Raw genomic sequence first — 13829 nt, 5'->3', positions numbered from 1 at the left:
AGATAATTCCTGTTTTGATTAATTTCTGCAACAATCAGCTACTTATACTGAAAACGTCAGCTTAAATGTATCTATGATACAACTTGCCTGAGTTAGAGCCATAGAACAGAACAAATATAGATTAAAACACTTTATCAGAAATAATTTGTTACAACGACGAAGTAATTGTTTTCACACATATTGTGCAGTATTTGCAGAAAATTTTCGTCTCTCTAGAAGTTGTCCGACTCTAAAAGGTTAAAATTACTACGTCATAATTTTATGGTATAATTTATTTCACTATTACCATCTAAGTTCCATTTTTTGTAGTGCATTCTTTGTCTCAAATTAGCCCACATATTCTTCGACTTAAAAAACGTGAAGGTTCATACCCAAAACATAAAAGTTTGTCATTGATTCCTATCCAGTGCTAAGCAATTTCAATCAATATAGACCTTTTCTATTCTCCTCCGATCTCTTTATATTATTCTTCTACTTCTTGGTGATCTTCCTAAAGTTATTTTTCCGATGGTTTTCCTATCTAGAAACATTTATACCTGTGAGTATTTCCCATTTCAGTGACGGATCCCGCCTACTTAAGATGTCTCGAACTTTCAATACCGCTAACTGTATAATTATCTACTGAAGTTCCATTTGTTAGTCATTTTTAAACTAAATATTTCTCTCAAAACTCTTTTTTTTTTTTAAATATTTTCCGCGAGTTAGCACAAACTTTCATAGTATGACAAAGAAAATTACACTCTCATTAAGTTTTAATTACTTCGACAACAGTATCGATAACAATGACAAGAGTGTTCGATAAAAATAACAAGCAAAGGGAAAGGAAACCATGACGCAAACAAAAATTTGTCTCCTTAATTCCTCATTGATATCGGTCTTATTCCTCCACTGCAACAAAGTCTAAATTAATTAACATCTTCTGCATTTATTATCTTTGATTCCGTAGTTCAAGACACCGCAATCTCAACGCATTAGTTGGTACTTTGTCGTATCTAATGGCCCAGCTTATGATGGAGGGGCAAACAGCATCAATGCTGACATCATCAATGCTCTATTAATCAATCGATGCTTCATGATTTAAAAAAAATGTAATACATAGATATCTATGCAGGTACTTATTAATTTCTTGATGTTATGGGTAACTATATCGTATACGTTTTGTACCTGCAGTGTATTGGTGATAATAATAATAATGTTTTGAGTTTAAAAATATGACTTACCGAACACCTTGTTCCTATTAATATGCTATTTCTTAAAATTCACAATTTCGAATTTTAGATATCATCCGGTCAATTTCTGACACTCTAATTAATTTAAATACACACTAGAAGTTGCATACTACAAGGCACCTATTACCGATTGTAGCTTCGTCATTAACATACACTGTAGATATCACGATATCTTCTCGAAAGTAGGGGTGCCTATGAGACAAGGAGTTCAGATTGTCTTCTCTCGAAAAGACGTCGTGAAAATGGTGTCTGGTATCGAAAAGTGTATGTGCTTTTCATTAGGAAAAAATCAGCCTCGTCCCGTATCTTGTCACGAAAATTCTGGGACTCTTGTTCCACAGGTATTCAAAATAAAACCTGTAGCAACATTTTTTTCTTTCAAAACATTTAAAACTAAAATACATTTAGAAAACTCAGAATGCTGCCATAGAACTCAGAAAGTACTACAAGCTTTGTGAGCTTTGTGAGATATTGGGTACAGATAAAGAACAATATCCAGAACAATTACCACTCCATTTCATCGAAATGAATGTAAGCAAGTTTCTATCACATAGCATAACTTTGTGTGAATATTAGCACATAGCATACGGGGTAGGGGTGCGAATATTTTACAATCGTAAACAAAATAACCTATTTGTTTTAACTTGGTATGTATTTAGTTTGGGGCTCCCTAATCAAGCCCATTGCTTGTGGCTGAAATCAAAGATAAGGGATAAAATGAGGTAAATTCAATCTCAAATCAATTAGGAAATTCTGCATATACACATAACGTGATCCGAGACGTTCTTCCACTGTAACTCTTGTAAAAATTAGACGATTTTCATTAAACCTAGCTAATATTTTCTTTGAGATATATCGATCTTCTTTAGTATTTGACGTTAAAATTGATCAGGGGCAAGGACTGAATTTTGTTAAAAAATTATCTCGCTCGTTTGTACGTTTTACAGCGTTATATCGTCATATTTTCATTCTGCTTTTTGTTTTAGAGCTACTTCGATTAAACAAGGGAGAAAGAGAAAATGAGGTAAGTTTCATTAAACTTAAGCTATATTTCATAATTCAAGACTGCACCATTTCGCATATTACTGAATCGATAAGTACATAAGACATTAAAACATCTTACCTTTGCTGAAGCCTTAAATTCTGAAGCTGTGCCTCAACTTTTCCCAAGCGTTCATTGGTACGGCTCTTTTCTGCCAAAGCTTGCTGAAGCTGGTTCTGCAAATAAAAAAAAATAAAAAATATAAATAAATGAATAAATACATTATGATGTCTGATTATATAACCTTGTGTGATATAATTGAAGACAATTTTGCTCATGTGATGCCAGCAATAAAAACAGGCATTGCAGTTCAAACACTAATAAAGTATTTGTAGATAATTTAAAACCGTTTCGAACCATAACTAAACAAAGGGTTTTCTCTTTTACGTTTCAAACATAACTACGTTTTAGAATACAATTCGTTCTCAATATGATCATTTAGTGCAAAATGCAAAAGCTCAGTGCAAAAGCTCAGAACTATCTACATGAAAATAATGTCTTCTACTTCATTTATTTTGAATAAGCAGAATTAAGATTTTCAAGGTTAAAATAATCAAATTAGAACGGAATTACTTCTCTAACATTCACTTTTACTTGTTTCTCACATTCGCATTCATTTGGAGGAACCTATTTTACGACACAACATCAGTTTAATTCTTATGAATTACAGTAAAATAATTTGATCTTTTCATTACTTCAAAAAAATAGTTTATTTATGCGGTACAGAAATATTATGAAAATGGCTTTCAATACATGCATGTATTTATTCATAAGTAAATACACTAAAAGACGACCACAATTTTGAAGTCCTATGCACCTCCATTATTTCTTTTTTCTTTTTATTTTATTTCTTCGCAGTACAACAAAGCTGTCATTTCTCGGCTCAGAAGTCATTGTACTTTTACTGTTGAGCGACGATTACACGTAGTCTTCTGATCGTGACAATGATCAAATTTGAAATTCAAAGGATACAATTTTCTCACAAGCTGAAAATGTCTTTAGATATATGTCCGTCTGCTCATTCATCCATATTTGTGCTGAGACCTAGAGGTGACATATCAAGATTGTTTTAAACTTGGTTTATGAGATTTTACTAGAGATTTCGATTTTGTCTCTACATTAAAAAATAAGGGTATTTCACCGGAGGTGAAAAAGGTGAAAATAAAAATGATTCAATTTTATTTATATTGCATGCACAAATATTCAATTAATATCTCCCAAGTATGATCATTGACTCCTACGGAAAGGAACCTGAAGAGAGAATTTATTGGTGGAAATAAGTACTCCTTTTTTTAAAAAAAAAAAAAAAAAAAAAAAAAAAAGAGTTCTCGAAGCGAACTAATTAGGATTTTTTGATTTTTTCAACAGCATATCTCGGAAAAATCTAGAAAGGACACTTCACCGGTAAGAATGAACTTTGTCTCAGACGGTTTTTTTTTTTTTTTTTTTTTTTTTTTTTTTTTTTTTTTTTTTTTTTACAATTATCTTAAAACCGGCTGTAACGATTTTGTTCATGTTTAATAAATATATATTTCATTAGGAACCACATAATGTAGCGAAAGTCATTTCATTTACCAGGCAACCAAGAAAGTTCGTGCGGTTTTTACACCTGTCGCTATTCTTCGTGGGGTAGTAATCATTTCTGCTGTCATGGGTACCAGTATGTGACAGTTTCTGAAAGCTGAATCATTGGCACGTCGACTAATGTAGATAACAGGTCGCATTCGACAGTTCGAGACCAAGTATTCGCAGTGAACCATGTCTGTGTCGGACCCAGTAATCAGGGCTTTTTTTTACTGTATGAGTTTAAGTTGGGCACAAAAGGTGCAGAAGCAGCAAGAAAAATATGTGCAGCGTTTGGAGAAGGTACAATTAATGAACGGACAGCTCAAAAGTGGTTTCAGACCTTTTCGACCGGCGATGAGACACTTAACGAGAAACCTCGATCGGACAGACCAAAATCTCTCGATTTGGACTAACTCAAGGCAGCAATTGAAGAGGATTTAAGTCAAACGTGTCAAGAATTCGCTCAACGATTTGGGGTAAGCGATGAAACCATTCGTGTGCATTTGCATGAGCTTGGAAAATCGTGGAAACTGAGTAAGTGGGTACCTCACGTGCTGACTGCCGCGAACCGTCTCTAACGACTGAAAATTTGCTCTTCCTTGCTGACTAGGAACAACTGTCCAATGACCGCATTTTGACGTGTGATGAAAAGTGGGTAATGTACGATACAAAAAAAACTCTCGTACCATTGGCTATTGTCAAATGACTCCATGCCTTTAAGTGCAAAACATGCTCTTCATCAGCGGAAGGTGATGCTGTGTGTATGGTGGACTACTGCTGGGATTGTGCATAATGAGTTCTTGGATAGTGGTAAAACCATAACCAAAGAGGTGTACTCAGCACAATTGTAAAGAGCAGCCGAACAGCTTGCAAAGAAACAACCTGCACTAGTGAATAGGAAGGGTGTTCTTGTCCACCAAGACAACGCTAGACCTCATACAGCAAATATGACCCTTGAGGTGATTTCTTCTCTCGGCTGGGAACTTCTGCCACATCCAACGTATTCACCAGGTACTGCAACATTAAACTACCATCTTTTTTGTCTATGGACAACCATATGCGCAATCGACAATTCAAAACTCGAGAAGAGGTTGAAAACGCGGTGGTGTAATTTTTCGAGTCCCAACACAAAGATTCCTACAAACATGACATCTACAGACTTGTAAAACGATGGGAGAAGGTTGTAGAAGTGGATGATGGATATTTTGCGGAATAAACATAAGGTAAACGGCATTTAAAAAAAAAAAAACTTTTCTTTTTTGTACTGAAACCGCACGAACTTTCTTGGTTACCTGGTAGAAAAACACAGCAGTAGGAATCTACTTTTGAGCAATAGGTGACATATGTAAATAACTAAATAAATACGATATTTTAAAAAAAGAAAATGACAGAAGAACTTTATTGTGATTGATTTACAAGTACGTAACTTGGATATTCTTCAACGTAATTACCATGAACCCCCAGACATTTCTGATGTCTTGAGTACTCCACTGACGCTGAAGTGCTTCGATATCAAGTGAGGTAAACAAGAAATCGCTGGGGACAAGGTTGGGGATGTAAAGGAAATAACTGAATAGTTTCCATACAAATCTCTGTCTTAACAATGTGAAAGCTGTGTGTGATTGGGTGTTGTCATGGATCAGAAGAATTGCAGAGCGTAGCACTCCTTTCCGCCAATTTTGGATTGCACGTCGCAGATTATTCAGTGTATGCATGGGCGGCGATTAGGGGGGCAGTTACCCCCCACTTTTCTGAAATGGCCTATTAATGTATGTAGTTTCGACCAGGGAAATTTGTATATTAACATTGATATACAAATATTCAGATCATGTCTTGTCCCCCCCCACACACACACACACTTTTAATGCCCAATCGCCGCCACTGAGTGTATGGCAATACACATCTGCTGTAATTGTTTCTCCTGATTCCAAGAATTCCACACGAATCACAACCTTTCGGTCTCAAAACAACTTTGTCATGATCCTATGAACTGATGTTTGTTTGAATTTCTTCTCTTTAGGAGAAACCAGTGTCGCCATTGCACTGACTGCTGCTTAGACCCCTGCTGTTGTCATTCTTTGCTCTTTGTAAGCGTCACTGTAACAGTGTAGCATTTTTGACACCCAACTCGCACATAGTTTGTGATAACTCAGCTTGTTAGTTAAAATTCGTTGCACTGTTTTCGCAGACACTCAGGAAACTCTTCTGTGAGTTCAAATATTTTAAACCGGCGATTGGACCGCACTTTCTCGTTAATGCGTTCTACCAGATCGTCTGTCTGAACGCTAGGCCATCCGCTACGATCATTGTCATGAATATCTGAAAGTCCTTCCCGAAACTCTCTGCACCTATTGCCTGATCTTCCCTTCACTCATTACTGTCGGTCCGTAAATTGCACATAATTCCCGATCGATGTCAATTGCATTCTGTCCTTTGACGTTCAGAAATCGCATTGACAAATCTCTCTTTACATTTGGCGGGATTTTGTATTACGAGCGTCATTTCACCTTACTGCTACTCGCACGTGCGAAACTCCACTAGGGCTGTTCCGATAATCGAGTAATCGATAACAATTCGATAAAATTTCAAAACCGTTTCATCGATAAAGAATTTTAATTTTATCGAATTATCGAACTTTCGAGACTCCCGAAATGTTCGAGACTCTCGAAATGATCGAGACTCCCGAAATGTTTGAGACTCTCGAAATGTTTGAGACTCCCGAAATGTTCGAGACTCCCGAAATGATCGAGACACTCGAAATGTTCGAGACTCTTGAAATGTTTGGGACTCCCAAAATGTTCGAGACTCTCGAAGTGTTCGAGGCACTCGAAATGTAAGAAACATTAGACAACTTCGAGACACTCGAACTCTTCGAGAGTCTCGAATTGTTTGAAAGCAGCAAATACAGAAATATATCAATATGATCGCATTTGTCGAGTCGCTTGAATATTTTGAAAAGTTCGGGATTATCGGAGTGTTCGGAAGAAACAATGAATTCGAGGTTATCATAGTTGTATATAATATGTATTACATATATGCAGAGTGTTTATTTTAAAACTTCTCTCCTTAGCAATGGAGTGAAGGAAAAGTTTTTTCCCCCCACAGATCTGTATAAGCTTTAAGCATTCTGTCAGAAGAGAGAAAGAGGAAGAGAAAACATGCATCACCTGAATGGAATTGGAATCCAAGACACCATTAGTCTAGTAATAGTCACTTTGCCGATTGCGCCAATAGCGGAGCAGGCAGAAAAATAATTTTAATATGATTTCGAGGGTTTAATTTAAAGTTCTGTATAGAGACAACTACTGATATAGGTAGAGGTAAGGAAATTCGATAAGGCTGAAGACTTATCAAACTTCCGTTTCGAAAATTTACTCTCCGGCGCTCGAATGCCTTCGAGTATTTGAGATTGTCGTGAAACAAACCTTGAGAATTTTGGGTGCGAAGTTCCCTATTACAGGCCGTCCTGTCTGTCTGTTTGCATGTGGCATCCGACGATAACTTTCGAACGGATTGTCCGATTTTGATGGAACTCATTTTAAAATGCTCTCTTTTGCTTTCACCAGACACCTATTGTTTTGGTTGCCATACCACAAGGGGATTTTTCCCGAATTGAAGTATTTGTTCTTACTTTGGGCGCAGGCGTGTGAAAGCTACGATAACTTTCGAATGAATTATCCGATTTTAAAGAGGATTGGTCTAAATGCATATGTCAGGTATCTGTTGCTCTTGGTTACTTTACGATATTTGATTTTGTGCATAAGATGCCGTGCGGCTCTGGGCCTTACCAACCTCAGATTCAATGCGTACCTGGGAGGGGCGGATGCGGCCGAAGCGTGGTGCCGACACCACCACATTCATCTACGACTGAGGGCACACTCCCTACATGCCCTCATGGCATGATGCTATGCACAAGGGAGAACTTTACATATGACAGAACGAAGACTAAAGGAAAATGAAATGAAGTGAAATCTTCCAGTTTAATGACCTACTATTATGTCTGTTAGGCTAAGGGAGAAGTATGATTAAGGCAAGTGAATGATGATGAAATAATTGGTGGAATGGGAATGTGGAAGGAAACGGGAGTACACCGAGAAAACCCACGGACACGATGTTGTCCACCACAAACTTACCTGGTCGGGGATCGAACCAGGGAGGGACAAAAGGGATGAAGGGGAAAGGGGAGAAAAACACATCCTCTGACTTACATTTCAATGGCTCTGATTCAATTTCCATATCAAATTAAAATAACTTCCGATCACTTCTTAAGGAAAAATAGAAAACATTATTTCCTCAAGAGTTCTCTCAGCTGCTTCGTATATTGTTACAAACGTACTTTCAAAGAAAGATGGTCGTGCAGTTACTTGCTTTGCAGTTGTTGAAAGAAATATTAGATCCTATCTCTCCTGTTGTGTCCTGCATACAATAGACTACTTATCATTGTTTCTTTCTTTTAAGAAAGAAGAAGCCAATGTCTTTAAAACCCATTACGATTACATTGCACTTCGGTTGTAATCAGATTTTTCCATGGGAAACAAGGTTATACTGCTAATTCAAGCTGAAACTGGAAAGTGTGTTCAAGTTACTCAAGTGAAAATGTCAGCGAAAAGATCATATGGGATATTTGGATCATTCTGAAACTTGGATATTTGGATAGGACACATACTAGTTCCTAAATAAAATCTTAACCGGACTACGGTAGATCCTATAGTATTGGAGCTATGGACCTATAAAGTTCATTTATTCATGTTTTCGGCATCCTATAACTCCAAAAGGAAGCATTTGTGCACCCAGGTTGGTCTATACTTTTTGTTTTATCTTGGTCTCAGGATAGGGTTGCCATATTTTGAAATTAGAAAAGCGGGGGATTCTAAACCGTAAGTGCTGATGTGAATTTGTGTATTAGAAATACTGACGATCCTTCTGACCATTTTTTAGTGATTCCTTTGTTAAGTGACACTTTCAATGTACTTTTCTAACAAAACTAAAGTAAAGAAAATTTAGTTTCTGCCTTTAATGTTTTATTAAGTTTAACAAATGTAAGTCTCGAGTTGTAAAGTAAGTATTAAATAAGTATTACAGTAAAATATCTCTAATAAGGATTTCTCTAAGACAAGTTTTCAAAAAAAAAAAAAAAAAAAACGCTATATGGCAGATGTTGTTCATACGGTTTTCTCTCTAAGGAATACAAAATAATTTCTAAACTTTTATCGTATGAAAGCTAAAACATATTTAGGAGTCTTGGTATAAAATTTCTGATCATTTTCAAAGATTTCTACTTGAAATCATACTAACATACGAAAATGCCACAGTTTCACAATATATGAAATACAGTATAAACATTTTAAAAGAAAAAATACTAATAATGAATCTAATCTAAACAATATGCTAAGGATCCATAGGTTCAATTTGCAATCATTTCTGAATATATAAATACTAGTTGAACATATAGATTACGTAACAACATAGACGTGTTCAGTTGAACTGGACAGAATGTTATCAAAGAAATACGCACCCATGCGATCATACATTAGTATTCATGGGTTGAACCAAAATGTGTATGATTATGCCAACTTTTTTTTTTTACATTTTTCATTCCCTTTAACTTCCTTTAAAAAATCTCGATGGCATAAAATCTTATCATAAAATTCTACGCATGATACGTCTTTCATATTGTACAAAACCAGTAGTAATAATTTGACAGTTTTTGCGTTCATCTTGTTTCTGTCATCTGTCCATTCGCGATTGAGATTGACACAGAAATGTAGCGGTTTACGTTGAACATAACAACACTTTATCAACAAAGTCGTCTTAGATTTTTCTCCAATCCGAAAAAGCGGGTGGTTTTTCGTGATTAAGAGATGATTAAGCGGGGGACGAATATAAGATCTGAAAATCTGGTGGTATCCGCTAAAATTAGGTAATGTGGGAACCCAAACGTTGGCGGTGTTGTTTTGAAACACTCTATATAAAATAATGCCCTACGTTATTCTAAATTGATGCAAAACTCTTACGTTTTTAAAACCTACATTATTCGTCCAGGAAGCAATCTGCCTCCACCAAACGACGCTTCTGGATCCGCTAGTGTGTGGATTCATCATAATGTAAAAACCAACTGTATAGAACATATGCTACACTGTATATTCACTGTCGAGGAAATAGATTTATTTCCGTTTTTCACCTTCATTAAACTTAGTGATGATTTCAAGGTTTCCCCCGCGTAGTCTTATCATACGTCCTAGATTCAAGCCCGATCCGGAAAATTGTCTGGGATTAACTAATGCCCGAAATTTTAGGGAAAATGGAAGACTGGGAAATTTCGCTATGTTTGGTCAATTGCTTGGCTTGCAATTCTGTATTGTGCTGATATTTATGAAAAAATCAATAACGATACGGTGTTCTTCGCAAGAATACTTTACTCAGGAAGATAATTAAGACAATAATATAAAAAAAATATATTTTAAGTATAGAAAATGAGCATAAGCATTTTAGGAAGTTAAGATTAGACTTTTCTTAACTTCTCAATAAACACACACACCATTCTATAAAATATCCAGAAATTATGGTAATCCTACCCCGGGAGATTTTGAATATACGGAGGGTGAAAGTAGCAAAAATACTGGTAAGCCACGGTGAACATGATCAGAGATATGTTTGTGGGGAAATATTCCTCCTAAACAACCCCTGAAATCACCACTGATTTGACTAACATTTATTTTACTGAAAGGCTAAAGGAGGAGTTTGCGCCCAAAGCATCATCATATCTGATTGCGACAATGTGTGAACTAGTGACCATTAAGAGAAAGCAAACACGACAGAAGATAATACATTTGGCTTAAAAATAAAATTTTGCTATAACATTTTAGCAACACCGTGCGTGATTAATATGGTTGAGGTGTTGGGCGTATACTATATCGTATAAAGAGCAAATTACCCTATTTGTACGTTTAAGACCGTATCTCTGGCAACACTAATACACTAGTTGTTAGCAAATAACAAACAAGAGATAAAATTCAGGGAAAAATGAACGCTTTCTGTGTGTGGGGGGGGGGGACCAAAAAGCAATCCTTTTGTGCACGCTTTCCTTTCTCCTCACAAGTACAACTTTGCAATAACTTATCAGATAAAAAAAAAAAGTTGTTTGACTAGTTTGGCTGAAAGAAGGAATCATTGGAGAGGTGAAGGAACCGAACTGTCCATCACTACTTTTGATAATACCCGAAACTTCGATAATACTCGAAATTTCGATAATTCCCGAAACTTCGATAATACTCGAAATTTCGATAATACTCGAAATTTCAATAATACCCGAAACTTCGATAATACTCGAAATTTCGATAATACCCGAAACTTCGATAATACTCGAAATTTCGATAATACCCGAAACTTCGATAATTTCAAATACTCGAAAGGTTTCGAGTAACCGATGACAACTCGATAAATTTTCAGTCCCGAAGTTCGATAGGTCCTCAGCCTTATCGAACACCCCTAAACTCCACTCGGAAGATTCTATCTTTGTTAAATCACAGAATACTAGGGCATGCTCACCTTCATCAGTGTTGCCAACCCCCCGTAAAATATCGCCTTTTTTTAAAAACATGCATCTCATAATTTATTGTATTATTATTATTACTTTCTTAGATACTATTTTCCCGAGGAAAGTGTGCGATTTTGTTTCTACTTCAAAAACGAGCAACATTCTATTAATAACCTCACAATATGATAGACAACTTTCGTTGGAACAATCTGAAATTGGTTTGTTTTCTTACTAGAATTCGTGAAAACAGATCTCGCTAGTTTTTTCGTATTTCGTAAATAAAACATTCACAAAATTTCACAAAGTGTAAACTGTCGAGAGAGGGTTTTGTTTGGACAATTTTCTCAAAGATCCAGACAATTCTGTCACAGTTTTAAAATAACTCTCTCATAAAAACTACAACATGGTATAAATATTTTTTCTTGTGAAAATTTAGGTGTAGTTTACTGTTGAGATTACAAATGGGCACAACAATTTTCTCGAAAGTTACAAAGAAAAAGGTTTGGTGAGCTAAGGTGAGTTCTATTTTGGACAAACTTTTGATAAATATCTATAATACTATTCACATTTCACAAATATAAAATTCGTTAACAATTTTATAATATAGTAATATAAAGAGTACATTCATTTTCTTTGGAAAATTTGGAAAAGACTGTTTACCTCAAAATGAGTTTTATTCAGTCGTTATGTTTCTAGTAAATTTAAAACAAATTTGTCAGAAATTAATATATCTAAACAAGATACCTGAATGAAGAAATGAAAGAGTAAAGTTGAATGGGAATGTCAGCAGGAAGGCTATTTGTCCCCGTCATGATCAATAAGACTATTCTAACATGGACTGCCCTGATGCTAAAACGAACATTAAAAATATAAGAAACAAGAAAATTGCTGCAAAATAAAAATGGAAACCAAAAAGGGTTAAAATAATAAATATAATAAAAATAAGAATGAATACGAACAAAGTTACGCAGGATTGAAAACTTGACTTTTTTTCAAAAGCCTTTATTTCGAAAAGTGCTTAGATAAGTAACTCATCTAATTGAAATGAGTTTTTTTTTAGTTTTACGTCCCACGGTTATGCCGGCTAGGCTAATGTTACGAGAAATGAGACGGTGATTATGAGAAATGAATGAAATGGTGGAATGAAGAAAGTGGAAGGAAACAGGAGAACCCTGAGAAAACCCACACACACGGTGTTTGTCCACCACAAAGTTCACTTGGCGGGAGCAGGGTTTGAACCCGGGACCCCATGCACCAGAGGTGAACGCTCTGCCATTGAGCCACCGCGCCCCCCTAATCTAATTGAAAAGGTGATTTCCAATGGATGTGAAGATCACAATGCCGTTTACAGCAATTTGATATCTCAAACTATTCTGGATATATAGAAAAAACTGTTAAAGTTTGCAACAATGCTTAAAGTTACACAATTCTGACAACTCGTAATTAGACCTACCAAAAGGTACTGTTGTAATGTTATAGAAATAATTACAGCTACGAAAAAGTATTGTTTCAATGTTATAGAAGCAAAGTAAATACAAAAGTAAGTTTTTGAAAGTTCCGACAATTACGCCATTTTAGCCAATATATCAAATTTTATCATTTTTTTATATCTCCCAAACAGTCTGAGAGCCAATATATTAAATTTTATCATTCTTTTTATACCTCCCAAACAGTCTGAGATATTAAATTGATGTAAACGGCTTTATGATATATTGGAAATCATGTATGTAATTCGATATCATACTTACCTGAACACATTTCGAAATAAAGTCGTTTAGAAAAAGTAAATTTTTTAATTCCCTGTAACTGTTTCTGTTTGTTCGAAGTACCTCATATAATGATCATAGTATTGAACATTAAGATACTTTAAATGGCATCATCCCGTCTATCTCACTTGCATTACTATTACACCTCTCCAAAATAGGGTAGTTTTCGATGTTTGTGATACTGTAACGTTCTTACGTTGCAACATTGAATGATATGTGTGGTATTGTATGATTTAGTTTTACACATACAGTAGATTTGAAATTTGTAATAACTTGATGCAGTGCCATTTGAAAAAATACAACTTTATGTTGTGTTGGCAACACTGTTAACCCTGTAGTATCACATAGTATGGCAAACAATGTCCCCCTACCGATATTTGCATGGTACAAAATTTCAGCTTTTTTGTACATATATGTATATAAACTACTGTCATCTTACTCCTCCGTGTAATTATTTATCTATATTTGCGAGTAGTTCTAATCTACATCGTTTATGCTTCCTTTGTAGTTCATGTCATTGAAGTCCTTTGCAGTAAATTCTCAATCCGATTTACTTTCTCTTCAAATTACGAACTTCTAACGTATCTTGAGATTCTATATACTAATATTTCAAAGAGGAGAATGTCATAACGAAACAAAGACGAGTGAAATGATTTTCGATAAATTGTATTCCTGCCCTACTTCCTTCT

At 35.4% G+C, this 13829-nt stretch overlaps 1 protein-coding gene across 3 annotated transcripts in view; it reads right to left on the bottom strand.

Moving 5' to 3' along the window:
* LOC145664359 (uncharacterized) overlaps positions 1-13829 on the bottom strand; it is a 302947-nt gene that overhangs the window by 103883 nt on the left and 185235 nt on the right. For all 3 annotated transcript variants that reach the window (XM_081730996.1, XM_081730993.1, XM_081730995.1), the window contains exon 6: positions 2353-2447. In XM_081730996.1, coding sequence (XP_081587122.1) covers positions 2353-2447 — 95 coding nt within the window. The remainder of the gene's footprint in view (positions 1-2352; positions 2448-13829) is intronic.

Source organism: Thermobia domestica, chromosome 11 (genome assembly GCF_964235325.1).
Source record: "Thermobia domestica chromosome 11, izTheDome1.hap1.1, whole genome shotgun sequence".
In the NCBI taxonomy this organism is placed as follows: domain Eukaryota; kingdom Metazoa; phylum Arthropoda; class Insecta; order Zygentoma; family Lepismatidae; genus Thermobia; species Thermobia domestica.
The sequence above is the reverse complement of the archived record's forward strand: the minus strand, read 5'-3'. Positions and strand labels throughout refer to the sequence as shown.